The 24,588-nt window shown below is 50.5% G+C and overlaps 1 protein-coding gene across 5 annotated transcripts in view; it reads left to right on the forward strand.

The window, feature by feature from the left end:
• Positions 1-24,588, forward strand: part of DRC3 (dynein regulatory complex subunit 3) — a 44,415-nt gene that overhangs the window by 8,729 nt on the left and 11,098 nt on the right. For 3 of the 5 annotated variants that reach the window (XM_058428969.1, XM_058428971.1, XM_058428970.1), the window contains exons 4-11: positions 1,889-2,005; positions 5,976-6,142; positions 10,754-10,957; positions 12,287-12,406; positions 12,994-13,104; positions 15,435-15,611; positions 22,177-22,308; positions 23,994-24,064. In XM_058428969.1, the coding sequence (XP_058284952.1) occupies positions 1,889-2,005; positions 5,976-6,142; positions 10,754-10,957; positions 12,287-12,406; positions 12,994-13,104; positions 15,435-15,611; positions 22,177-22,308; positions 23,994-24,064 (1,099 nt within the window). The remainder of the gene's footprint in view (positions 1-1,888; positions 2,006-5,975; positions 6,143-10,753; positions 10,958-12,286; positions 12,407-12,993; positions 13,105-15,434; positions 15,612-22,176; positions 22,309-23,993; positions 24,065-24,588) is intronic. The other 2 variants (XM_058428972.1, XM_058428973.1) reach the window with 2 other exon arrangements.

A 24,588-nucleotide genomic window follows, 5' to 3' on the forward strand; every position in this document is an offset into this window, starting at 1 on the left:
GGCTCTGGTCAGTCGGTCCTGGCAGGGGACACAGTGGGGGACGTGGCAGGGATGCAGCAGACTGGTAGGCTCAGGCTCCTCTGAGGCACAATGCCTCAGCACCGATTTTTATTTTTATTTATTTATTTAGAGACAGAGTCTTGCTTTGTCACCCAGGCTGCAGTGCAGTGGTGTGATCTTGGCTCACTGCATCTCTGCCTCCTGGGTTCAAGTGATTCTGCTGCCTCAGCCTCCTGAGTAGCTGGGACTACAGGGACACTGGCTAATTTTTGTATTTTTATTATAGAGACAGTGTTTTTCCATGTTGGCCAGGCTGGTCTCAAACTCCTGGTCTCAAGCAATCCACCAGCCTTAGCCTCCCAAAGTGCTGGGATTACAGGTGTGTGCCACCATGCCCTGCCACAGGACCAATTTTTTTTTTTTTTTTTTGAGACAGTCTCACTCTGTCATCCAGGCTGGAGTTCAGTGGCGTAATCTAGGCTCACTGCAACCTCTGCCTCCTGGGTTCAAGTGATTCTCCTGCCTCAGCCTCCAGAGTAGCTGGGATTACAGGCACGTGTCACCAGGCCCAACTAATTTTTGTATTTTTAGTAGAGACAGGGTTTCACCACGTTGGCCAGGATGGTCTCCATCTCTTTTTTTTTTTTTTTTTTTTTTTTGAGATGGAGTCTTGCTCTGTCACCCAGGCTGGAGTGCGGTGGCGCGATCTCGGCTCACTGCAAGCTCCACCTCCTGGGTTCACGCCATTTTCCTGCTTCAGCCTCCCGAGTAGCTGGGACTACAGGCGTGCACCACCACGCCCAGCTAATTTTCTGTATCTTTAGCAGAGACGGGGTTTCAGCACATTGTCCAGGATGGTCTCGATCTCTTGAACTTGTGATCCACCCGCCTCGGCCTCCCAAAGTGCTGGGATTACAGGAGTGAGCCACTGCGCCCACCCTTAATGAGCATATTCTAATTTTATAAATTTTAGAAATCATTACAAAGCAAATATGGAAAAAAGGAGCATATAAACAACAGTGCTGTACGTGGCTTCTGGGAAAACCTGGCAGTGAAGTTTGGCCTCTAGAGTGTTACATATACAGTACATATTTACTTATACGTATGTGTTATTCAGAACTCTCCTGGCTGCCAGTGACAGAAACCAAACTCTGGCTTACCTAGCAAACAGAATGAACCAGCTATGTAGCTGGTGTGGGTGGTCTTCACAGGCCACAGGAGCCAGGCACTTCTATGATATCAGAAACCTGCCTCGTTCTTGCATGGATGACTTATCCCCTACGTATGGACATTTGGGAGCTTTTCTGCCCCTTACGTGCCTGAGGGATTCCTTTGGACATATATACAGTGTAGAGACAGATTCCATGTAGAGAAATTATAGTTCAAAGGGTACTGACTTTAAATATTTCAATAAACATTGCCAAACAGTGCTCCAAAAAGGCTGAACAAGGTGATCAATCCTCCCACCAACAGAGACACATGTTTTCATTCCATTTATCACACTGTGGAAGGAAGGCCTCTGTCTGTGTCCTGTGTCGCAAGGTGGACCAGCCTCCTGGAGAGGCCCTGGCCTGGCCCCAGAAACAGCACAAGCAAGTCTCCTGCCCAGGCCAGGTCCAGCTCACTCCTACCCCAACAACTTCTTAGCCCCACCCTAGTAAACCTATTAGGTCTTTCTGTGGCTCTGGATGGCAGTACCGATCTCTGCCCACCTCGTAGGGACACAACGTTCCTCGATGCTCAGCCCACATCTCCAGGGTGCCTGTGTACTCCAGGGCAGGGCAAAGAGTTGTAGGTCCCTTTTGCATGGTTCTGCCTCACTCCTTCTGTACACTAGCACAAAACTCTGACCCTAACCTGAGGCTGAAATCACTTTCCATTATTTCAGACATCCTCCGCATAGACAACCTCTGGCAGTTTGAGAACTTGAGGAAGCTGCAGCTGGACAATAACATCATTGAGAAGATCGAGGGCCTGGAGAACCTCACACACCTGGTCTGGCTGGGTAAGGCCCTTTCCTCTGTGTGTCCACCCTAATCGAAGGTGACACCCTGCCAAGGTTATTGCCTTCCCAGGAGACAATAATTGTGTGTGACACTCAGCTGCCAGCCCATCATTAGGCAGAAGCTCTGCCTGCTGGGAGCAAGAAAGCTGCTATTTTTTAAAAGCCTACGGCTTGTGCTGGGCAAAATGCAGCAAAGATGTGCTCAGACACAGGACCACAGAATATTCTGCTCTCACCTGCCCAAACTTTCAGTCTGGATGGGGCACAAAGGGGCAGCTGTGGACTCCTATTTAATCTAGACTCAGGCTGACAGATAACTATCGACAGGTAACCATTGGCTGGTGGGACCCAGATCAAACCAGGAATAATCGTCACAGAGGCTAGTGTGTATCAAGCACTTAACTACATGCTAAGTGGGGCCTGTATGCTTTCCATATGGGTCTTTCAGTTCACACAGCATCCCCATCATAGAGATGAGCAAACTGAGGTCACCGCACCGCATCAGGCCTCACTGCCAAGGCCATGGAGGGTTTTGATGAGATGTTCCTTCTGCTGGCCTCTTAGGAGCATCCTCACATCTGGTGAGGGGCAGTAGGTCCCTAGCAGGGAGAAGGTGATAGGCCTGAGAGCTCCTTATGCACTGTGTTGTTTAACCCCCATTTTAATCCTAAGAGTTGGGCATCTGTTATAATCCCAATCTACAGAAGAGGAGCTGAGACTCAGGGAGCCCCAGGCACTTGCCCAAAGCTGCATGACCAAGAAATATCAGAGCTGGGACTCACCCCCACGCCTGTCTGACCTCACAGCCCACATTCCCTCCATCCTATCAGGCGGTCTCCTGGTAATAAGGGCACCCTGGGGCATCGTGAGCCTTCCAATTTGCCAAACACTCCCAGCCTCCTTTGTGCTGACAATTGCAAGCCCATAGCAAACCCACAGGCAGGGTTATGCTGCCATTTCACACATGCAGCACCTGAGGCTCAGGGAGGCTGACCAGCTTGATGGAGTCACATGCTACAGGTAGCAGAAGCAAACCACAGCCAGGTCCTCTGACACCTGGGCCCAGGTCTCTTGTCCCAGGTTTCTCATTTCTCTGCACCCTAGCACCCATTAATGCTGATTCATGAATGCCATGGTTTTAAGCAGGAGCTCTCTGGCCTGGCTGTCTCTCAGACATAAAGCAAGTGCCACTGAGCCCCATGACAGCCCCCTGTTTCTGTCTGCTTACCCAGAGAGAAACTTGAATACTGGTCTTGGTTCCCTCCCTAACAGAAGCTTATCTTCCTACTACTGGGAGCCCCTGCACACACACTTCCTAGTCGGCTCATTCCCCCAACCCCTTGCAGTGGCCATCCATGCTTCCAAGGGTCATTGGACTGATGGCCAGTGCTCCCTGGGATGGGGGTGCTAGAGCAGTGAGGGCAGGCTCTGTTAAGAGGTCACTCTGCCCCTCAGAGTATAGTCAGAAGCTGGTCTTTGTCCAGCCATGGCACTAGGTGCCCAGGGACCCAACCACAGCCAGAATAGCTGGGTCCCTGGGGTGCTGAGGATGGGGGTTAGGGAGGTGGCACTCCCATGGTTCAGCACGACCTCCCACACTGACATGCACAGGGCTGGGGATGTGCTGGAGCTAGCTAGCACTGGCTCTCAACAGCTGGCTGTACACATTTCTTCCCAACTTTGCTTCCAGGGATGCCATGCTGGTAGCTTGAAATTGGCCACGGTGGAAGTATTTACACCACAGAAATGAGCAAGCACCTCAAATCAGGGGTTCTCCTCAGCCCCCATTGGTAAACACTTGCTAGCACACCGCTAGGTGGTGGGCTAAGCCTCCCAAGAACAGAACCTGGTGGCACGGCGGGAAAGGAGGTGTGCAGGCCTGGCATTTGTTAGACCCCCATTCAAACCCCAGCTTGGCCAACATACTGAATTTGCACAAGATATTCCACTCTGTGAACCTCAGTTTATTTTTTTTTGAGATGGAGTCTCGTTCTGTCACCCAGGCTGGAGTGCAGTGGCACAATCTCAGCTCACTGTAACCTCTGCCTCCCAGGTTCAAGTGATTCTCATGCCTCAGCCTCCCAAGTAGCTGGGATTACAGGTATGTGCCACCATGGCTGGCTAATTTTTGTATTTTTAGTAGAAACAGGGTTTTGCCATGTTGACCAGGCTGATCTCGAACTGCTGGCCTCAAGCAATCCACCTGCCTCAGCCTCCCAAAGTGCCGGGATTACAGGCGTGAGCCACTGCACCTGGCCTGAACCTCGATTCCTCTATGTGCTGTGCTACCTTGAGCATATTACCATGAGGCCCATTTGAATCTCAGTTTCCTCATCTCTAAAGTGGGGATGGTGATATCTATGCTGTGAGGATTAAACAAGGTAATGCACTCGAAGGGCCTGGCATAGAGAAAGGACAGAGTTATCATTGGTCTCAATGTCAACAGGTGAGCATCCCCTGATATGCGGAGGAGGCTGAATTAAGATGTGGTTAAACTCATCTCCCAAATCACCTTTTTTTTTTTTTTTTTTTTTTTTTGACACAAAGCTTCACTTCATCACCTAGGCTGGAGTGCAGTGGCACAATCTCGGCTCACTCCACCACCAACGTTCAAGTGGTTCTCGTGCCTCAGCCTCCTGAGTAGCTGGGATTACAGGCATGTGCCACCATGCCCAGATAATATTTGTATTTTTAGTAGAGACAGGGTTTTGCCAGGTTAGCCAGGCTGGTCTGGAATTCCTGACCCCCAAGTGATCCCCCCACCTCTGCCTCCCAGAGTGCTGGGATTACAGGTGTAAGCCACCATGCCCAGCCCAAAAAATCACCTTTTAAATGTGATCACCCTGTGGTTATCATGCTCATATTTCCAAGCCCAGGAAAAGTGCTCATTTTTTGGCTTCTAGGCCATTAGTGTTCCAGGACAAGATAACAGCCCCACCTGCCAGCTAACCCTGAAAACCTGTGGTGGGGAAAAAGTACTTTTAGGCCAGACATGGTGGCTCACACCTGTAATCCCCACTTTGGGAGGCCAAGATGGGAGGATCACTTGAGCCCAGGAGTTTGAGACTAGCCTGGGCAATATGGTGAGAGCCTGTCTCTATACAAAATTTTTTTTAAAATTAGCTGGATGTGGTGGTGCATACCTGTGGTCCAATCTACTCAGGAGGCTGAAGCAGGAGGATCACTTGAACCCAGGAGGTCAAGGATGCAATGAACTGTGATTGTGCCACTGCACTCCAGCCTGCACAAAAAAAATAAAAGGAAGGTACTTTTATTCCCAAAGATGTGGAATTAGTCAAAAGTCTCGGTTGGGGTTGAGGTTACGGTTGATGAGGGAGCCTGAGACAGCTGTGATGGAGCTGGAAGAACCTGACCTGCCACATGTCCAGGGAGAAGCCTTAGATGAACTCTGGCCCCACTGTGATTAGCTGTGTGGCTTTGGGCAAATCACTGAGTCTCTCTGAGCTTCTGCTTCCCAAATGATAAAACAGCAAGAGAAATTCCAAACTACCACTCAGGGCTGCTGTCAGAGGATATACACATAAGTGCTTGATAAACTGGTAAATGCAAAGCAGACAGGAGGTGGTCTTGCTAAAATGCCACAGGTGTGAGGAAAGGGGACACTCCACCACTGTCTACCCCTGACCCCCAAGGGCACTGCTTCAGACCTGTGGGTTAGTATTTTCCTCCCAGAACTATGGCAGAGCATAGACACCAGTATTTGCCCACATGTCCCCAGCCAGGAGGATGATTGGCAGAACTGGAGAGGGTAGTGAACATTGGAGGCTGCAGGAAAGAATCCACACCCGGCTTCTAAAAAAATCACAAACTATTAGACAGTGAGTCAAATTCTGGCCCTGGCAGCTTGGTGCAGGCTCACAGGGCACTCAGTAGCCTTGATGGTTTTATTTCAGGACAGCCCATCCCCTGACCCAGGCAGCAGACCCTCACAGCCCTCTCTTCTTCCCAGATCTGTCTTTCAACAACATTGAGACCATCGAGGGGCTGGACACACTGGTGAACCTGGAGGACCTGAGCTTGTTCAACAACCAGATCTCCAAGATTGACTCCCTGGATGCCCTCGTCAAGCTGCAGGTGTTGTCGCTGGGCAACAACCGGATTGACAACATGATGAACGTGAGTGGCCACCCAGCCCACCCTCACGCACACCTGCAGGGCCTTGGAGCGCTGTGGGTTGAGTGGGGGTCTGTGGCGAGGGGAAGTACAGGCTGAGTGTTCAGATCTTCTCATTTTCCTGGAAAAGCCAGGAATCTGGATTACTCCACGAGGGATTTGCTCATGTTTAAACACCATGCTTAACCCAACAAAATTCATCTGAGAGCATTAGTTTACAACCTCCACATTAGTGGCGGTTCTTTCCCTGAGTCTTGCACTTATTTAACAAACATTTGCTGAGGCACGTACCTATTAGTGTTGGGCATATGTCCTGTGCTCACTGCGAACAGAGACAGACAAGATGTGGTCCCTTTGCAGTGACCAGCACACACCCCCAGAGTCAAGGCACAAGGAGACAAGAAGCCGGTGTCCTGAGGAACAATAAAACAAGGCCTGTGGGTGGTAGGAGGGCACCCCGAGGCTTAGGGGTGTGCACAAGTGGCAGTGGACACAGCTGGGGGTGTGGCAGCAGCTTTAAGGGTCCTGTGTCAGAGGTGATACATCAGATGGCTCCTGGCTTGCTTTTGCAACCCACCAACCCTGGGGGCTGTCCAGTAGCCTTTGAAGATTCCTTTTCTGCTTAGGTCAGTCAGGTGGCCTGGGTTCAGGTCCCAGCTGCAGGCCATGGTGGCTTAGATGAGTGGCCTTGGAGGGTCAAGCACTGAGTTGTGACCAGTATGTAAGTCTGTCCAGCAGGACCAAACCCAGGAGGCACTGTAGTCTCGGAAGTTTGCCCTGCACGCCAGACAGGGGCATCTAAACCCAACCAAGGGTCAAGCCTTCTATGCGTCAGTTTCCTCATCTGTCAGATGGAGATGATGGCCGTGACCCTCCTGCCCAGGCTTTCGCAGGAATCAAGTGGGGTCATGAATGTAATGCATTTGGTTCAGTGTCAGGCTGGGGTATGTTCCTAACAAATGGAGGACTGTCGTAGCTGAGGGCCTTCCTGCGAGTGTTGGGATGAGGGGAACTTGATGCAGACTCACTGAGAGATAACTAGAATTTGCCATCCAGCAGAAGGAAAAGGCTTCCCAGGAGGATGGAATGGTGTGAGCAAAGGCCTGGAGGTAAGTTGGAAACGCCTGCCCGCACGCACCATTGAGGAGTGCAGGGTCCCTGGACGAGGTCAAAGGTGTGTGGTGCAGGGCTGGGCTCAGGATGTGGCCAGGCCTTGCCGCAGTCAGTCAGGATGGCCAGAGAAGCAGTGAGAGCCGAGGAGGCTTCTGTCTGAGACGTATTTGGGGCAGGTCTACATTTAGGAAGGAATTCATCCCCGTGAGGGTGGATTTGAGGCGGATTGTGAGAATGGGTTACCCCAGGACAGTGTGACCAGAAAGGATACTGTACCTGCAGGTAAGAGAAGCTGGCCCCAAACCGGCCAGAAGCAGAGGTAAGGCAGGGACTTGCACGCAGGTGGCTGGTTTGAGAGGTGGCTTCAGGAAGCTGGAGTAAGGGAGGCAGGGAAGAACCAACACACAGGTGTGTCACTGAGACTGCTGCTACAGGTGATGAGGGAGGATTCCCCTGGCCTCGGAAGTGTCCAGAATGCCTCCCAGAAGTGACCATCTAAGGACAGGAGCCTGAGGCATTGATCCCCCCAACAGCTGAGGGAGACCCCAGGGGGATTAACTTTCTTGCCACCTGGCTTTTGGGCTGGGTAAGCTTCTTTGGCTTCAGAGACATCTCTGAGGCAGAAAGTGAGTAATGAGATAGGACGCTGCCAGCTAAGGTCTCTCATGGCTACAGCTGAAGCCGGAGGTAAGCTGAGCCCCTGCGGCAAACAACAAGGGCATTTAGTGGCATGATAATTGGCACTGCAAGGAAGAGGTGCTTATCAGCAGAGCTTCAAGGACGTGAGTTCCTTCTGCCTCTGGGCTCTGCCATCCTCAGCATCTCCCCAGAGCTTGATTCTCTTATGGTTGCAGTCAAGGACACGGGCTTCCTTGTCTGCATCTAGCAGGATGGAGAGAGCAAGAACTCTCCTTCCGACAGTGGCCCTTTAGTCTGATCAAGTCATCTCAGGGTCTACACTGACCCTCAGCCTAACGTCATGGCTGGGTGACGGCCAGGCTGGGCTTACATGAATGGCCTGGGGTGGGAAGCACCAAGTTGTCACTAGCAGTTCCACCAGGTCAAGCCACAGAGGTGGTGGAGTCTCAGAAGTTTGCCCTGCATGCCAGACAGGCAGCATCCAAACCCACGCATGGTCTTGCATGATTCGGCCCCTGACCTTGTCTCTACTCCCATCTCAACTTCTTCCCAGCACTCTCCCCACCATTCTGCAGCCACCCTGGCCTTTGCTCAGTACCCGGTATGTGCCAAGTTCTTTGCTGCCTGGGGCCTTTGCCTGTGCTATCTTGGCTTCCAGGAATGTGCTCTCCCTCTGCTCTTCTGTGGCTGGCTTCCTCAGGTCTCAGATTAAATGTCACCTCCCCAGAGAGACCTCTGAATCTCCTAACTGAAAGAGGCCTCCCTGTTATTTTCTCTCAGGGTGCCATCTTGATGTTCCTTATAGCACTTAACCCAAACCATAATGATTTTATTTACTTTTAAAACATTTGGCCGGGCCCGGTGGCTCACACCTGTAATCCCAGCACTTTAGGAGGCCAAGGTGGGCGAATCACTTGAGGTCAGGAGTTCGAGATAAGCCTGGCCAACATGGCGAAACCCATCTCTACTAAAAATACAAGAATGAGCCGGGTGTGGTTGCGGGTGCCTGTAATCCCAGCTACTCCGGAGGCTGAGACAGAAGAATCGCTTGAACCTGGGAGGTGGAGGTTGCAGTGAGCCGAGATCGCACCACTGCACTTCAGCCTGGGTGACAAGAGCAGAACTCCATCTCAAAAAAATAATAATAAATTAAAAAAACATTTTTCCCCTACTCCTAAAATATATGCTCTTGCCATAAGGGCAGGGACCCCATAGGCCTTGTTCCCCACTGTATCTTCATAACCTAGCACATGTCGGAGGCCTGCTAGGTGACTAATAGTGTTTGCTGCTAGTTGACTAATAAATGGCTGAAACAAATTCACTCAGAAAAGCATGCTAGATTTTTTTTTCTATCTTTTGCATAGTACAGTGTCTAGATGCTATCCAATGAAGTATTGCTTTTTTTTTTTTTTTTTTTTTTGAGACGGAGTCTCGCCCTGTCCCCCAGGCTGTAGTGCAGTGGTGCAATCTCTGCTCACTGCAACCTCCACCTCTTGGGTTCAAGCGATTCTCCTGCCTCAGCCTCCCAAGTAGCTGGGACTATAGGCACCTGCCACCATGCCCAGCTAATTTTTTTTGTATTTTTAAGTAGAGACGGGGTTTTACCATGTTGGCCAGGATGGTCTCTATCTCCTGACCTCATGATCTGCCTGCCTCAGCCTCCCAAAGCGTTGGGATTACAGGTGTGAGCCTTGTACCTGGCCGAAGTATTGCTTTTTTAAAATACTTCTTGCCAGTACTTTTAATGGCAAAAACCACAATTACTTTTGCATCAACCTAATATTAACTACTTGGTTAACATTTTCCTCATTTTACTAAAAATAGAGTGTAGGGAGAATAAATAAAGTTACTGGAATGTTCCCCTAGCTGTTGTCCAGGGAATCCAAGGTTAGCCATAAGTTGGGTCCCATTTAATTTAAGATATTTGTACCTTCCATGGGGCTTTACAATCTAAAAAGGCATGCCTGGCCAGGTGCAGTGGCTCACACCTGTAATCCCAGCACTTTGGGAGGCTGAGGTGGGAGGATTTATTGTGACCAGGAGTTCAAGACAAGCCTGGGCAACATAGCAAGACCCCATCCCTACTTAAAAATAAAATACGGCAGGGTGCAGTGGCTCACGCCAACCCTTTGGGAGGCCGAGGCTGGTGGATCGCTTGAGCCTAGGAGTTTGAGACCAGCCTGGGCAACATGGCAAAATCCCATCTCTACTACAAACACAAAAATTAGCCAGGCATGGTGGCGCATGCCTGTAATCCCAGCTACTCGGGAGGCTGAGGCATGAGAATCACTTGAACCCGGGAGGAAGAGGTTGCAGTGAGCCAAGATTGCACCTCTGCACTCCAGCCTGGGCAACAGAGCAAGACTCCGTCTCAAAAAATTAAATTAAATTAAATTTAAAAGATTTTTAAAAAATAAATAAAAGGGTGTGCCTATACTAGTAACAGCAACTAAAATGCCCATTACTGAATAGGTGTCAGGCACTCTTCCAATGCTTTTCATTGCTTATTTCACTTGGTCTTTACAACACCTGTAACGCACATGATATCCTTATACCCATTTAACAGATGTGGACATTGAAGCTCACAGATGTTGGGTAACTTGTTCAAGGTCTCACCACATGGTTCAGCAGACCTGAACCACGGTCTGCTGGTTCTTTGAACAGCCCATTTCTGACGGAAGGTCTCGGTACTGCTTTCCAGTCTGAAACACCCACATACCTGCACACTGCCTGTCACCCCACCCAGTGCTGATGGTGCTGTGGCCAGGCTGACTCTGAAAGAGTACTGAGGAGGGAGGTGCAGCTGTGTTTTCCACTCTGTGGCAGCCAAGAAAATGGGCCTTTGTCCCTTTTTCTCCCCAGATCATCTACCTCCGGCAGTTCAAGTGCCTGCGGACGCTCAGCCTCTCTGGGAACCCTGTCTCTGAGGCAGAGGATTACAAGATGTTCATCTGTGCCTACCTTCCTGACCTCGTGTACCTGGACTTCTGGCGCATTGATGACCACACAGCAAGTGTCTCCCTCTCAGTCTCCCAGCCCTGTGAGACAGAGTCCTCAAGCCCCCAGGTTTCTTGGAAAAGGGGCATTGAAGAGTAGCTTCCCTGCCCACAACTAGGGGAGAAAGGGCAGCTCCCTCTTCCTAATCCCTTTACCTGACTCTGTCAGAGTGATTCCAGCAGCACCCTTGTAAGTACTGTTTTGTGTGCGTTCCCAGGGGCCAGGCCTCTTCCACACACTGTCCCAGGGCCATCTCACAGCCATCCTGCACTGTCTAGTTTTCCACATGAAGAAGCTGAGGAGGGCCGGGAGCAGTGGCTCACGCCTGTAATCGCAGCACTTTGGGAGGCTAAGGTGGGAGGATCGCTTGAGCCCAGGAGTTCAAGACCAGCCTGGGCAACATAGGGAGACCCCATCTCTACAGAAACTACCAAAATTAGCCAGGTGTGGTGGCACACACCAGTAATCCTGGCTACTCAGGAGGCTGAGGTAGAAGAATCGCTTGAGACCATGAGTTTGAGGCTGCAGTGAACTAAGAAGATGCCATTGCACTCCAGCCTGGGCAACAGAGTGAAAAAATCTAAAAATTAAAAAAGAAAAGAAGTTGAGGAGGCCCAAGGAGGGCAAGCAGCCAGGATCACTGGCTCAAGGCCAAGCCAGGATTCACCCCAAGTTGGTGTCATCCCAGGAGCGATATTAACAGCTGAGCTCCAGAGAGAACCAGGCCATCAGAGGCTCAGGCCTGGCTCTCAGGGGCAGAGTCAGGGCTGGAGGTAGAGACCTGAGTGTCATCTGAGGATTGCCAATTGGCAGTACTTGAAGCCATGGTACAGGTAGGATCACCTGGGGCACATGGAGTGAGCTGAGAAGGGGCGGGGACTGAGTTCTGGAGGCACTAGCATTCCGGGCCACATACAGGGGGATGAGCCAGTGTGGTGGAGAGAGCCAAGGGCCGCCTCGTGACCAGTCCTATATTCTCACTCTACCTCTGTCCTGTTGTCCTCCTTCCCTAAAAGAGGGCCAGAAGGCCTGCTGAGGGCTGTTGGGAGTGACAGAGCAAGTCCTCTGTGGAGAACACCCAGTGTGGGGTGAGGGGAGCGCTCCATTGCTGTGGCTCCTGCCCCGTAGGTGGCCCCGGGAACCCCAGCCTGCCACGCTGCCTTCCGCTCCTCCTGGTCTTTCCCTGATTTCCCTGCACTCACAAAAATCTGGTGAGGGTCATCAGGAGATGGGCATTCTCATCCACGAGACCTCATGGCTTTCACAGCCTTCATGCAGGCCCCTGTGCAACACCCCTGTCCACGCACGGGAGGCTGCAGCATGGCAGAGGCGGCATGGCAGAGGCGGCGTGGCTTGGAGGAACCTCTGGTAACAATGCCACTCCCGTTCCCTGGTTAGAAAGAGCTTGCGGAGGCTAAGCACCAGTACAGCATCGACGAGCTGAAGCGCCAGGAGAAACTGATGCAGGCCCGGCTGGAGGACGAGCAGGCGCGGCGGGAGGAGCTAGAGAAGCACAAGGTACCGCTCCGGCAGGCTGCACGCCCTCGGCCCCGCTCAGAGATGCCCACAAGAGGGCGCTGATCAAGTAAAATGGTCCGCAGGGATCCCCAGGCTCTGAAAACACAGAAATCATGCTCCCTCCACAGGGCCTGATGCCCTCTCTCTGCCCGGCTCATCTGCTCCCTGCCCCAGGGCCAGCTCCGTCTCAGTCCAGACCCTGACCCTACCCTTTATTGGCATTCCTGCCTCCAGCTGCTGGAGAGAATGTCCTAAAAACAGTCTGTCAGAGGCCCCTTAAGACCCTTAAGGCAGTTTTCCATGACATGCCAGGAACGGCTCAGGTCCTGTAGCCCAGCATGGCCCTGAATTCATGACTGGACCCAGTTGGCCTCTCTCCCACTGGTCTCCACCCTTCCTTGCAACCAGACTGAGAAATGTGTAACATTCTGGAAACAGCCTTCAGTTTTATGCTTCTGCACCTCTGCACATGCCATTCTCTTTGTCTGGAACATGCTCCCTCTTGACCTGCCTTCCTCATGGGCCTGTGAGATGATGCAGGGGCCCCTGACAGGAGCCGTCCTACCTAGGTGTGTTTCTGCCCGCAGACTGCGTTTGTGGAACACCTGAACGGCTCCTTCCTGTTTGACAGCATGTACGCTGAGGACTCAGAGGGCAACAAGCTGTCCTACCTGCCTGGTGTCGGTGAGCTCCTTGAGACATATCCTTCCGAGTTCATGGCTGTCTCAGAGCCTGTGCCACCAGTCTGCGTTGGTAAGGCCTCTTCCGCTCTAGGCCTCAGTTTCTCCATCTCTCTTGTAAGATCTTGGGAGGTAAAATCTCCACTTGAGAGCAATGTACCCAAGAGGCAGTTCAGAGCCAGGTCAGCTGAGCTGCATGGGGGAGATGCTGTCTGGATTTCAGGGACATGTGGAGTATCTGGTCAGCATGGCATGGGCTGGCCATGTTTGGCAAGCCAGGTTTTCAGAGGTGGAGAAATGGATTGAAATGTGTTCTCATTAGCCATACTCACTTGTTCTTGTTGTGCACATGGATCTGGCATTTATTGTTTTCTAGGCAGGTACCATCATTAACCCCATTTTATAGTTGGGGAAACATAGCTTGGCTGTCCAGGGTCACCCCGTTAGAGGCCAGCTTTTGAAGCTTTGTCTGTGGGGCTTGAGAATCTCATTCTTTCCCCAGTTGCCTGGAGCTCAGAGGATGTGGTTGGTACCTGTCATAAGGGCTGTGGCCATGACCACCGACCAATGGGCTTAAATTGTGAGCTGAGGGACTCAGGACAGAATCAAAGAGCTCCTGGATCTGAGAGCTCTGAGCTAAGGCATCCAGTCACAGGTGAGTCCGTGGAGCCACCTTCACTGGATAGAGAAAAATTCACTCAAAAACCTGACATTCTGGGCCTGTGAGGTGGCTCATGCCTATAATCCCAGCACTTTGGGAGGCCAGGGCAGGAGGATTGCTTGAGGCCAGGAATTTGAGACCAGTCTGGGCTAGGCAATGTAGTGAGACCCTGTCTGAATTAGTCTGTTTTCACGCTTCTGATAAAGACATACTTGAGACTGGGCAATTTACAAAAGAAAGAGGTTTTTGGTTTTTTTTTTTTTTTTTTTTGAGACAGCGTTGCACTCTTGTTGCCCAGGCTGGAGTGCAATTGCGCAATCTCGGCTCACTGCAACCTCCGCCTCCCAGGTTCAAGCGATTCTCCTGCCTCAGCCTCCCAAGTAGTTGGGATTACAGGCATGCACCACGACACCCGGCTAATTTTTTGTATTTAGTAGAGACTGGGTTTCACTATATTGATCAGGCTGGTCTCAAACTCCTGACCTTAGGTGATCTGCCTCGGCCTTCCAAAGTGTTGGGATTATAGGCGTGAGCCACTGCGCCCAGCCAGAAAGAGGTTTAATTGAACTTACAGTTCCACATGGCTGGGGAGGCCTCACAATCATGGTGGAAGGCGAGGAGGAGCAAGTCACATCTTACATGAGTGGTGGGCAAAGAAAGCAAGCCTGTGCAGGGAAACTCCCATATTTAAAACCATCAGATCTCGTGAGACTCATTCACTATCACGAGAACAGCACAGGAAAGACTCGCCCCCATAATTCAATTACCCCCCACCGAGTTCCTCCCACAACATATGGGAATTATGGGAGTTACAATTCAAGATGAGTTTGGGTGGGGACACAGCCAAACCATATCACCATCTCTAAAAAAAACCAAATACACCTGACATTCTGGAAAGAATGAGGGCAGGGTGGTGAGGAACAGTGAAGAGCAGGGCTCCGGGGCTGGGTTGTTTCGGCCAGCTGGTGACCCAGGTTTGCCTTGGCTGTAGCCCTGTGTAGCCATGTGACTTTGGGCAAGGCATTTCATCTCTCCAGGCATCAGTTTCCATCCCACAGTATCACCAAGGTCCTGTAGGCTTTACCTGCTTGACTCCAAGGACTCCATGTGGCAGGCCCTTTTGTACCCTCAGCTGCAGATGAGGAAACTGAGGCCCAGAGAGGTGAAGTGACTTGCCAGGGTGGGTCCTGGAAGCAGTGGCAGAGCCAGGACTTGAACATCCCCAGCACAGCTACAGCAGCTGAGCACCAAGACAAGCCCTCAGTAAGGGTGCCCTTCCGGATAGCACACCAGAGACAGAAATGCACACTGCCTGCTTCCCCAGCTGGGACCAGCTTGCAGGCCCCCAGGTTCCCCAGGCCTCTTCTGGGGCCTCTCTGAGCATGTCTGCCTTCTGCTCTGTAGACTCCCCAATGGTTTCTGCCTCCTTTCTTCACACAGGCCCCATTCCTGAATCCCTCAGGCTGAGGGTGGGATGCACCAAACACACATTGTACCCACATCTCAATCCTGGCTCTCTGGGCCTTTGATTTCTTCATCCACCAAATGAACCAAATGAGACCAGGAGTTTGAGTCTCACACACTGTTGAGCGCACAGTCGGCGCACTGTGCCAAGGTTACCAACACCTTTGCCGTGCCCTCTGCAGCCTGCTCCTGAAACAGCTGTGGGCTTCCTTAACAGCCACTCACCTACAAGGACAAGTTTGTCATCATCTGCGTGAACATTTTTGAGTATGGCCTGAAACAGCAGGAGAAGCGGAAAACAGAGCTTGACACCTTCAGTGAATGTGTCCACGAGGCCATCCAGGAAAACCAGGAGCAGGGCAAAAGCAAGATTGCCAAGTTTGAGGAGAAGCACTTGTCGGTAGGCCCCAAGCCTCCTGAGGCCCTCCCTGTCTCCTGCTGTAGGCCCTCCCTGCTCTTGCCACCCCCACTGCAGAGGGGCTGCAACTCCTGTACCCTCTGATGACCCCTGAGGCCAATGGTTATTGTCCCTATTTGCCAGAGAGCATACAGCTAATCAGTGGCAGAGCCAAGGCCCGCCTTACCCCAGCACCACCAACCACAGCTCCCCACTGCTTGACGTGTGGCCTGTGGGTCTTTGTCACACAAAGCGCCCTTGGGATTCAGGGTCGGCCCTACCCCCCAACTTATCATCATCATTACTATTAATAACGGTATTAGTATGACCGTTACTATTTTGACAGTAATGATTACCATCCTTTTATTCATTCATTCATTTAATAGACATTTTCTGAGCTCTACTCTCTGCCTGATCCTAAGAAGCTGGAGCCACACTGGACATGGTTCCTGCCCTTGTGGGGCTCAGACCCAGGCCCAGGCCCTAGCCCCCACCTAAGCAAGCAGAGGGATCAGTGCCATCCTGGAGGGAAGCTTGGGGAGCCTTGGGGGTGCCATAGGGGCGCCTTATCTCAGGCTGGGGAGTTTAGGGAAGGCTGAGGCTCACAGAAGAAAGAAAAGTTGATGAGGAGGAAGGGCGTTCCTCCACCCACTAGGAGCAGCAAAGGAGAAGACTCTGGGTGGTCAGGACTCGGCCTAACCAGGCCATGGGGTCCAGCCCAAGCAGGGGCCATTGGGAAGGGCACCAATCTTTGTATTTGATGGCAGCTGCCTCTGTTGAGTTGGCATTACTTTTAAAGACAGGATGCTTAGCCTGTTGTAAATCACAGATCTTTGTGAGATGCTAAGCTATGGACATTCTTTTTTCCTCGAAAAACTGTTCACACACACCAAGCTTGCTTGTAGTATAAGGGGCTTTAGGGAGCCCATAAGGCCCTTCCTTGTTGTGAACTTAAAGTAGAGCAAAGTCCCTCGATGCGCAAGTTCAGATCTGATAGAGTTGGTGATCCACTCCCATGTGCTTCCCGCCTCCCCAACAGCCACCCCCATTCCTGTCTCATTAACCTCCAGGGCCTCACGTGTTGTGTGATTTAATTCTCAAGACCCTCCTTGTTATATTTTAGGGAGCAGGGGTTACTGCGTTCAACCAGAAGTTCAAAACTGTCAGCAGAGGAATACATTTGGCTCACATATGTGTTTTATTTGGCCTGCATAGGGTTTTAAAACATTTCGAACATCCTGCTGACATTAGAAAGTAGCAGATTTCACAGAAAAAAATTGTGGTTGCCAGCTTCTCTGGAAGCAGCTGTCATCAGGGCTTGAGTGGCAGTTATCCCCTCTGGACAGGTCATGTCTCCAGTCCCGCAGTCCCTGCCCAGCCTTCCTTCCTGACATTTATCTGGTCCCTGTAGCCACTGGTCTTGGGAGTGTCAGCTAGCCGGCTCTTCCTGAGGCCTGTTGCAGGGACCTGGCCCCTCAGCAGCGAGTCCCTCTGCAGAAGCAGGATGTGGGCCATGCCAAGCCTGACTTGGAACATGGAACGTACTACTTGCTCCTCTGTTCAGGCACCTGCCTTCAGTGCGGGCCAGCTCCTCAAAGGCCACCTCGGACAAGCTGACTATCCTAGTGCTCCCCTTCTAGAGCCAAGAGCAGTGGATCCTGCTCAGCCTGCACGCAGAGTCCCCGGGCCCTGGAAATGTGCTCACATCCAGGCCCAGCAGCACCCACTTAGACGGGTGTGGCCTGGCACAGGGATTTTCCATTGTTCCCTGGGTGCTTTCCATGCACAGCCTAGATAGAGGCCACTGACTTGGAAGTTCAAGACACCACAGGCCCTGCAGACCCCCAGTTCCCTCCCTGACAGACCCTCTCCTATAGGTTTTCCTACACTCCTCCCACTCATCCCCATTAGGCCTCATCCATTGCACACAGTGCGCTGCTCCAGGTGCCCAGTGAGTCACGTTTCAGGGTCATGGTGCAGCCATGTAAGGCTTGGGGCTCAGGCAGACTCCTCACTGGTGACCCAGAGACACATTATTGACCCTCTCCTAGCCTCCATTTCCTCATTTGCAGAACAGAGATAACCACCTCGAAGAACTGTAGTGAGAGACAGAGAGGGAAAGCACTTGTCCAAGGCCTGGAGCAGAGTCAGCCCAAAAGGATGACAGCATGTCTGTGTGTAGTCAGCTGCACTCTCGAATGGGTGGTGTGTGCACATGGCACAGCCTGAAGAATGGCCACTGGGGGATACGGTCTCCCTCCTACTCCTGTATCTGTGTGTGTGTGTGTGTGTGTGTGTGTGTGTGTGTGTGTGTGCACGCGCGCATAGCATGCCCTATTCTGTACTTTGCTTTCCTATGTGTGTGTGCGTGTGCGCATAGCATGCCCTATTCTGTACTTTGCTTTCGTATGTGTGTGTGTGTGTGAGCATAGCATGCCCTATTCTGTACTTTGCTTTCGTGTGTGTGTGTGTGAGCATAGCATGCCCTGTTCTGTACTTTGCTTTCCTAGGTGTGTGTGTGTGCGCATAGCATGCCCTGTTCTGTACTTTGCTTTCGCGTGAGTGTGTGTATGTGTGTGTGCTTAGCATGCCTTGTTCTGTGCTTTGCTTTCCTATGTTATGCACCTTGGAGAGCCTTCCAAAATGAAAAAGTTGCTTCATTTTTTTATAACTAAAATATCGCATTGCATGGGTGAACCATAATTATTTAGCCAGTCCCTGTTGATGGACAGTTAGGTTTTTTCCCAACCTTTTGCTTTTTTAGTGTTGCACTGAATAAGTTGGTACAAGTTTGACCTGCAGGATGAAGTCCTAGAAGTGGAACTGTGCCTTGGTTTTTTTCATGGTTATTGTCCAACTGTAACCCACAGAACCTGTACCTTCCACAGCTGTCGTCAGGCCAGTGTCACAGGCTTCCTCATGTTTGCCAATCTGTGCACCCTGAGTATGCGTTTATTTTCTCTTAAGTGGGGATGAGCAACACGTTTTACATGTTTTACAACCATTTGTGTTTTTTATTCTGTGAATTATTTGTACTTATATTTTGCCCTTGCCCACTTTTCTATTTGGTTTTTGGTTTCTCTCTCTCTTCTTAAATTATGTATTATTATTATTTTTAGAATAGGGCCTAACTCCATTGCCCAGGTTGGAGTGCAGTGCACCATTATAGCTCACTGCAGCCTCGAACTCCTGGGCTCAAGCAATCCTCCTGCCTCAGCCTCCTGAGTAGCTGGGACTACAGAAACGCAACACCACACCTGGCTGTTTCTTTCTTTTTTTTTTTTTTTTTTTCTTTTTTTTTTTTTTTTTTAGCTAGTCAAATTTAGCAGTGGGAGACTGTATACCAACTTTAGTGACACCAAATTTAATAAGTTCTGATAACCTACTACCATCAGACCAGACCTTTCTTTTTTAAAAAGTTATTACTTGGCTGGGCATGGTAGCTCACGTCTGTAATCTCAGCACTTTGGGAGGCCAAGGTGGGTGGATCACCTGAGGTCAGGAGTTCGAGACCAGCCTGGACAACACGGTGAAACCCCGTCTCTACTAAAAATACAAAAATTAGCCAGGGTGGTGGTGCATGCCTGTAATCCCAGCTACCCGGGAGGCTGAGGCAGGCGAATCACTTCAACCCAGGAGGCGGAGGTTGCAGTGGGCCAAGATCGTGCCACTGCATTCCAGCCCGGGCAATAGAGCGAGAGTCTGTCTCAAAAAAGAAAAAAAAAGTTATTACTTTGTAGGAGCTCTTTGTAGATTGTGTCAGTGAAATGAATGGCATATATTTTTCCCGGTTTATGTTTTATCTTGCAATGTTATCTGTGGTGCTTTTGCCATTCAGAATGAAAAATTTTTTTGGATGGGGGTTGTGGTTCACAACTGTAATCCCAGCACTTTGGGAGGCTGTGGCAGGAAGATTGCTTGAGTCCAGCAGTTTGAGAGCAGCCTGGGCAACATAGTAAGACCCCATCTTAAAACTAAATACATAAATAAATTTAAAAGAATTAAAAAATTTTTAAGGAAGTAGAATTTACCAATCTTCTGGTTATACTTGGCAAGGTCTCAGATTATTTATTAAAAATCTCCTAGGTTTGGCCGGACGCAGTGGCTTATGCATGTAATCCCAGCACTTTGGGAGACCAAGGCGGGTGGGTCACCTGAGGGTCGGGAGTTTGAGACCAGCCTGGCCAACATGGTGAAACTGCATCTCTACTAAAAATACAAAAATTCACTGGGCATGGTGGCAGGCACCTGTAATCCCAGCTACTTGGGAAGCTGAGGCAAGAGAATCGCTGGCAACTGGGAGACAGAGGTTGCAGTGAACCAAGATCGCATCGCTGCACTCCAGCCTGGGTGACAGTGTGAGACTCTGTCTCAAAGAAAAAAAAAATCTCCCAGGTTTTCTGCTAGCACTTTTATGGTTTAATTTTTTACATTTGAATCTTCATCAGGAATTTGTTTTCATGTAAGGCTTGAGGTAGGGATCGAGCCTGGTTTTTCTCCAGACAGGGTAGCTATTATTATGTCATTCGCCCCCCTCAATCATGCTGTTGTTACTCCATCCTCCTTCATGACTAATACCAGGCAGCAACAAAAACAAGCCAAAATCACATCTGGTGTTGGTGGTAACCTAGGCCCTTTGCTAGTAAGCAGCTGGTAGTCAGTGCTGTTTGGACCCCAGGTTGTCATATACCCTCTGAGCACCCCCTCATTCCAAAGGGCTCAGCATCTATTTAGCAGTAGCTTCCACTTGCCCACTGGGGTTCTGTGTGGGTTCAGTTCATCTCCTCAAAGACTGGAACTGTCTTTCCTTGCCAGGGTCTTTCCTGGCCTGTGCCTGTGATAGGCCTTTTATAGGAGCCTCCGATAGCTGAGCTCCACTGTGCACCAGGTGCTTCCTGTACACAGCCTCTGATCCCCAGGAGCCCGTGAGGCCGTGATGCTTCTCCCCATTTACAGTGAGGAAACTGAGTCAGAGAATGAAAATGGGTCTCTCAAGGTCACACTGCTAAGTGACCCACGCAGGATTCAAATTCAGGCCCACCTAACTCTGAAGTTGTAAGGCAGGTAAATTTTTTCCTCTAGCTTATCAGGGTCACTGACTGGGACCAAGAATTAAACTGACATAAGACAAACGAGAAAAGCATACAAATTTTATTGAGTAATTTTTACATGTACGTGGGAGCATTCACAAGCAAAATGAAGGTTCAAGAAGCCATTAGGGCCGAAAGCTTATATACTTGGTTGGACAGAGAGTAGTGAATTGTGAGAACGTGACGAGACAAAGAGGTTTGGGCTAAGGCAGTTCATCGTGGAGAAGTGACAAGGCAGATGAGCGTTAGTTTAACAAGGTTTGTTCACACAGATTCCCCTTGGCCCGGACTCACTCCCTCTGATGATAAGAATGGCTTCTTGGCCGGGTGCGTTGGCTCACGCCTGTAATCCCAGCACTCTGGGAGGCCGAGGTGGGTGGATCACGAGGTCAGGAGTTCAAGACCAGCCTGGCCAAGATGGTGAAATCCCGTCTCTACTAAAAATACAAAAAAATTAGCCGGGCATAGTGGCAGGTGCCTGTAATCCTAGCTACTCAGGAGACTGAGGCAGAGAATTGCTTGAACTCAGGAGGCAGAGGTTGCAGTGAGCCGAGATCATCGTGCCACTGCACTCCAGCCTGGGCAACAGAGTGAGACTACGTCTTAAAAAAAAAAAAAAAAAAAAAAAAAAGAATGGTTTCCTTCCTCCTGGTACAGGGAGGGGACCTTTCCCATGGGAGATTCAACTCCTGCTTTCAGGAAGAAAAAGGGAGGTCAGGGTGTCCTCTTTGCATTTTCTGTTTTTAAGTATCTTTTTTTTTTTTTTTTTTTGAGACAGAGTCTCACTCTGTCACCCAGGCTGGAGTGCAGTGGTGCGATCTCGGCTCACTGCAAGCCCCACCTCCCAGGTTCATGCCATTCTCTTGTCTCAGCCTCCCAAGTAGCTGGGACTGCAGGCGCCCGCCACCATACCTGGCTAATTTTTTTTTTTTTTTTTTTTGTATTTTTAGTATAGATGGGGTTTCACTGTGTTAGCCAGGATGGTCTCGATCTCCTGACCTCATGATCCGCCCTCCTTGGCCTCCCAAAGTGCTGGGATTACAGGCATGAGACACCGCTCCCGGCCTTTAAGTATCTTTAACTCAAAATAATCACTATGCCAAAGCGGCATATTTTGGTGTGAAATGCTCTGAACCCCATGAAAGCCATGGCTCCTTCTACCCTGCCTACCAGCCTCTAATAAAAACCTGAGCTAACAGGGAGTGAGCACTTGCTAGTGCTCAAAGAGCCTCACATGTGTTCTCTCACATGTGTCAAGGGTAGGGGCTATCAATCGCACTTTACAGACCAGGAAACTGAGGCATGGAGAGGGTAGGTAGCTTCCACACGCTCTCAGAGCCAGCAAATGGCAAAGCTGAGACTTGCACTTGGGCAGGCTGACTCGAGTCCAAATTCTTACCCACAAAACCAAATTGCCACTTGCCATTATCTAATTACACTTAGTTGTTGATTCCTAAAGTGCAGTCTATTGTTTCTAGAGTTTAAGTGCCATTCGAGAGGAGTTGGAACTGCCCAACATTGAGAAGATGATCCTAGAATGCAGCGCTGACATCAGTGAGTTGTTCGATGCGCTCATGACGCTGGAGATGCAGCTGGTGGCGCAGCTGGAGGTAAGGCTGGGCCTTGGGCACAAGTGCCAGAATCTGGGGATGCAGCTGCACATCATAGGTGAACTGCAGCCTTCATGGGCACGCTTCTGCTGGAAATGTCCAGCATGACTCAGCGTGGCAGGCTGCAGCTTTCTTGCTCATCAGTCCTGTTTGCTTTTATTACATTTTAATCATTTACATTGGAAGTGATTCTTGTGGAAAATGAGAGGTGAGCTCATTCTTCTGAAATGTTCTCCCTCTCCTGGAAGTCAGTGGGGAGAGGTTTTTGATTAGACCCCTGGAGCTATCCGGGTACTCTAAAGGCAAAATGGACCCCCACTTGGGGACCAAACAAAGACCCCTCCACATTGCAGCCTGCAGTTGCCGCTTCTCAGGCGACACGAGAAGGCTGCAACTCAGCACTAAGTAGTGGAAATGAAAAGCTCCGCTGTCTGAAATTCATTAGCGACCAGAGTATGTGTTACAAGGCAGCGGAGGCCGGGAGTCTGAAGTGGTGTGATGAATTGAACCTCATCGGATGCTGCTGTGGCTGGGCCAAGTGATAGCGCCTAATCAATTCCCCACACATCAAGTGACACCTCAGACATGGGATAGATTTCCCCATCACATCACAGGGCAGGTGCTCCCTCCCCGCTGGGGAACACAGGCACTGCAGAAGCAGTGCACAGTGCCAGGGGAGAGCGAGGCAGCAGCTCCCAGCCTTTTCAGGCACGGAGATTGCTTTTCAACATCCAAACATTTCCCAGAACCCATGTGCCTTCCTACTTGTATTACCGGTGGCCAGAAAGCCACAAGCACAATCATGCTTTTCAATGACCCTATTTTTATTCACGAGAACAGCACATACATGTGTTTGAAAATTATGTAATGTGCTCACTCTGCAGACAGTCTTCACGTTCCTATAGATTCCACCCCTGCCCACCTTGCAGCCCCTGGAGTCTATGGCAGATGGGGGTGGGGCACTCCTAGAGTGGCAGGCCTGGAAATCATATCTTCCATTGTTCCTTCAATCAACACTAACTCCCATTTGGGCCTTAGGTGCCTTGCTAAGCACCACAAAACAGCAACCAACTGCAAGAGATCTGGGGTGACAGCCAGCTCCTACTGAGGGCCTCCTCTCTGTCAGGCACCTTGCAAAGCATTTTGTGTGAAGTGACTCATTTAACCTCACCACAACTCCATAACACAGGGATTATGCAGGTAACCTATTTCCCAGATGAGGAAGATGAGCCCCAAGGAGGTGAAATGCCTTTCCCAGAGTTACACACAGTGCTGGAGCTGGGAATACTGACCTAGGCAGTCTAGCTTTTAACAGCTCACTCCACTGTTTCCCTGGAGGTGATGCACAGATGTCACTGAGAAACCCAAAGGAGAGGGGGTTGGCTCTGTGTGTGTGTGTTGGGCAGGCAGGTAAGGGGAGTAAGACCAGGACAAGTGTTCCTGGCAAAGTTCCGGTGACAGCATTAAACATTCAGATGGTGAGGGAGTTAACATGGTTGGAGAACAACAACTTTAGAGAGCAGAGGGGTTAGTTCACAACTATCTGCTCAGGAGGGTCAAGATGGGTGGTCTTTACCCTGAAGGTCTGTGATTAGAGGAGCTGGTTGCTAAATTCTAAGGAGTACCTTTTGCTCTGTGCTGGACGTCTAAATATGCATGTTAATTGCGTTCTTTAACATTTCCAGGAGACTATAAACATGTTTGAAAGGAACATTGTTGACATGGTAGGACTGTTTATCAAAAATGTCCAAAGCCTATATCCTTTCTGTGATGACCTTCCCCCATGGGGAGGTGCTACAGAGCCCCTGGGCTTGTCCTGGCCTCTGGACAAAAGAATGTTCCACAGGGTCTGAGGGGGTTTCCCGACCCTCAGAACAATGATGGCCTGGTTAGAGCTGTGGTTTGGATGCCCAGAGGGACAACATCCAAACTGTTTGCAGTAGGGTCCCAGCATGATTATTCTCATATGGGTGATGTTCACTGGGAAATGACACCTCCTGTGTTGCGGGCAAGCACACTCTGGGGTTGAGGCAACTGCCACGTGGAAGACACTATAAGGAGTACATCAGGTGAAATGTTAGGGTGAGGAGCCAACATTGGAGCATGGCCAACCCTTTTTTCACCCGAACTCAGGGCACTCCACACGGGGCAAACTGCTGTGCTCCAGCTAGCAGCAGCCCTGTGGTCTTGCCCTCCTGGGGCTCACAGTCCCTCAGGGAGACAAGTTGTAGAGGCAACAAGTGGTACCAAATGCACAGGGTGAAAAGCAGTTAACCCAGA

This window comes from Hylobates moloch, unplaced genomic scaffold (assembly GCF_009828535.3).
Source record: "Hylobates moloch isolate HMO894 unplaced genomic scaffold, HMol_V3 SCAFFOLD_15, whole genome shotgun sequence".
NCBI lineage: Eukaryota > Metazoa > Chordata > Mammalia > Primates > Hylobatidae > Hylobates > Hylobates moloch.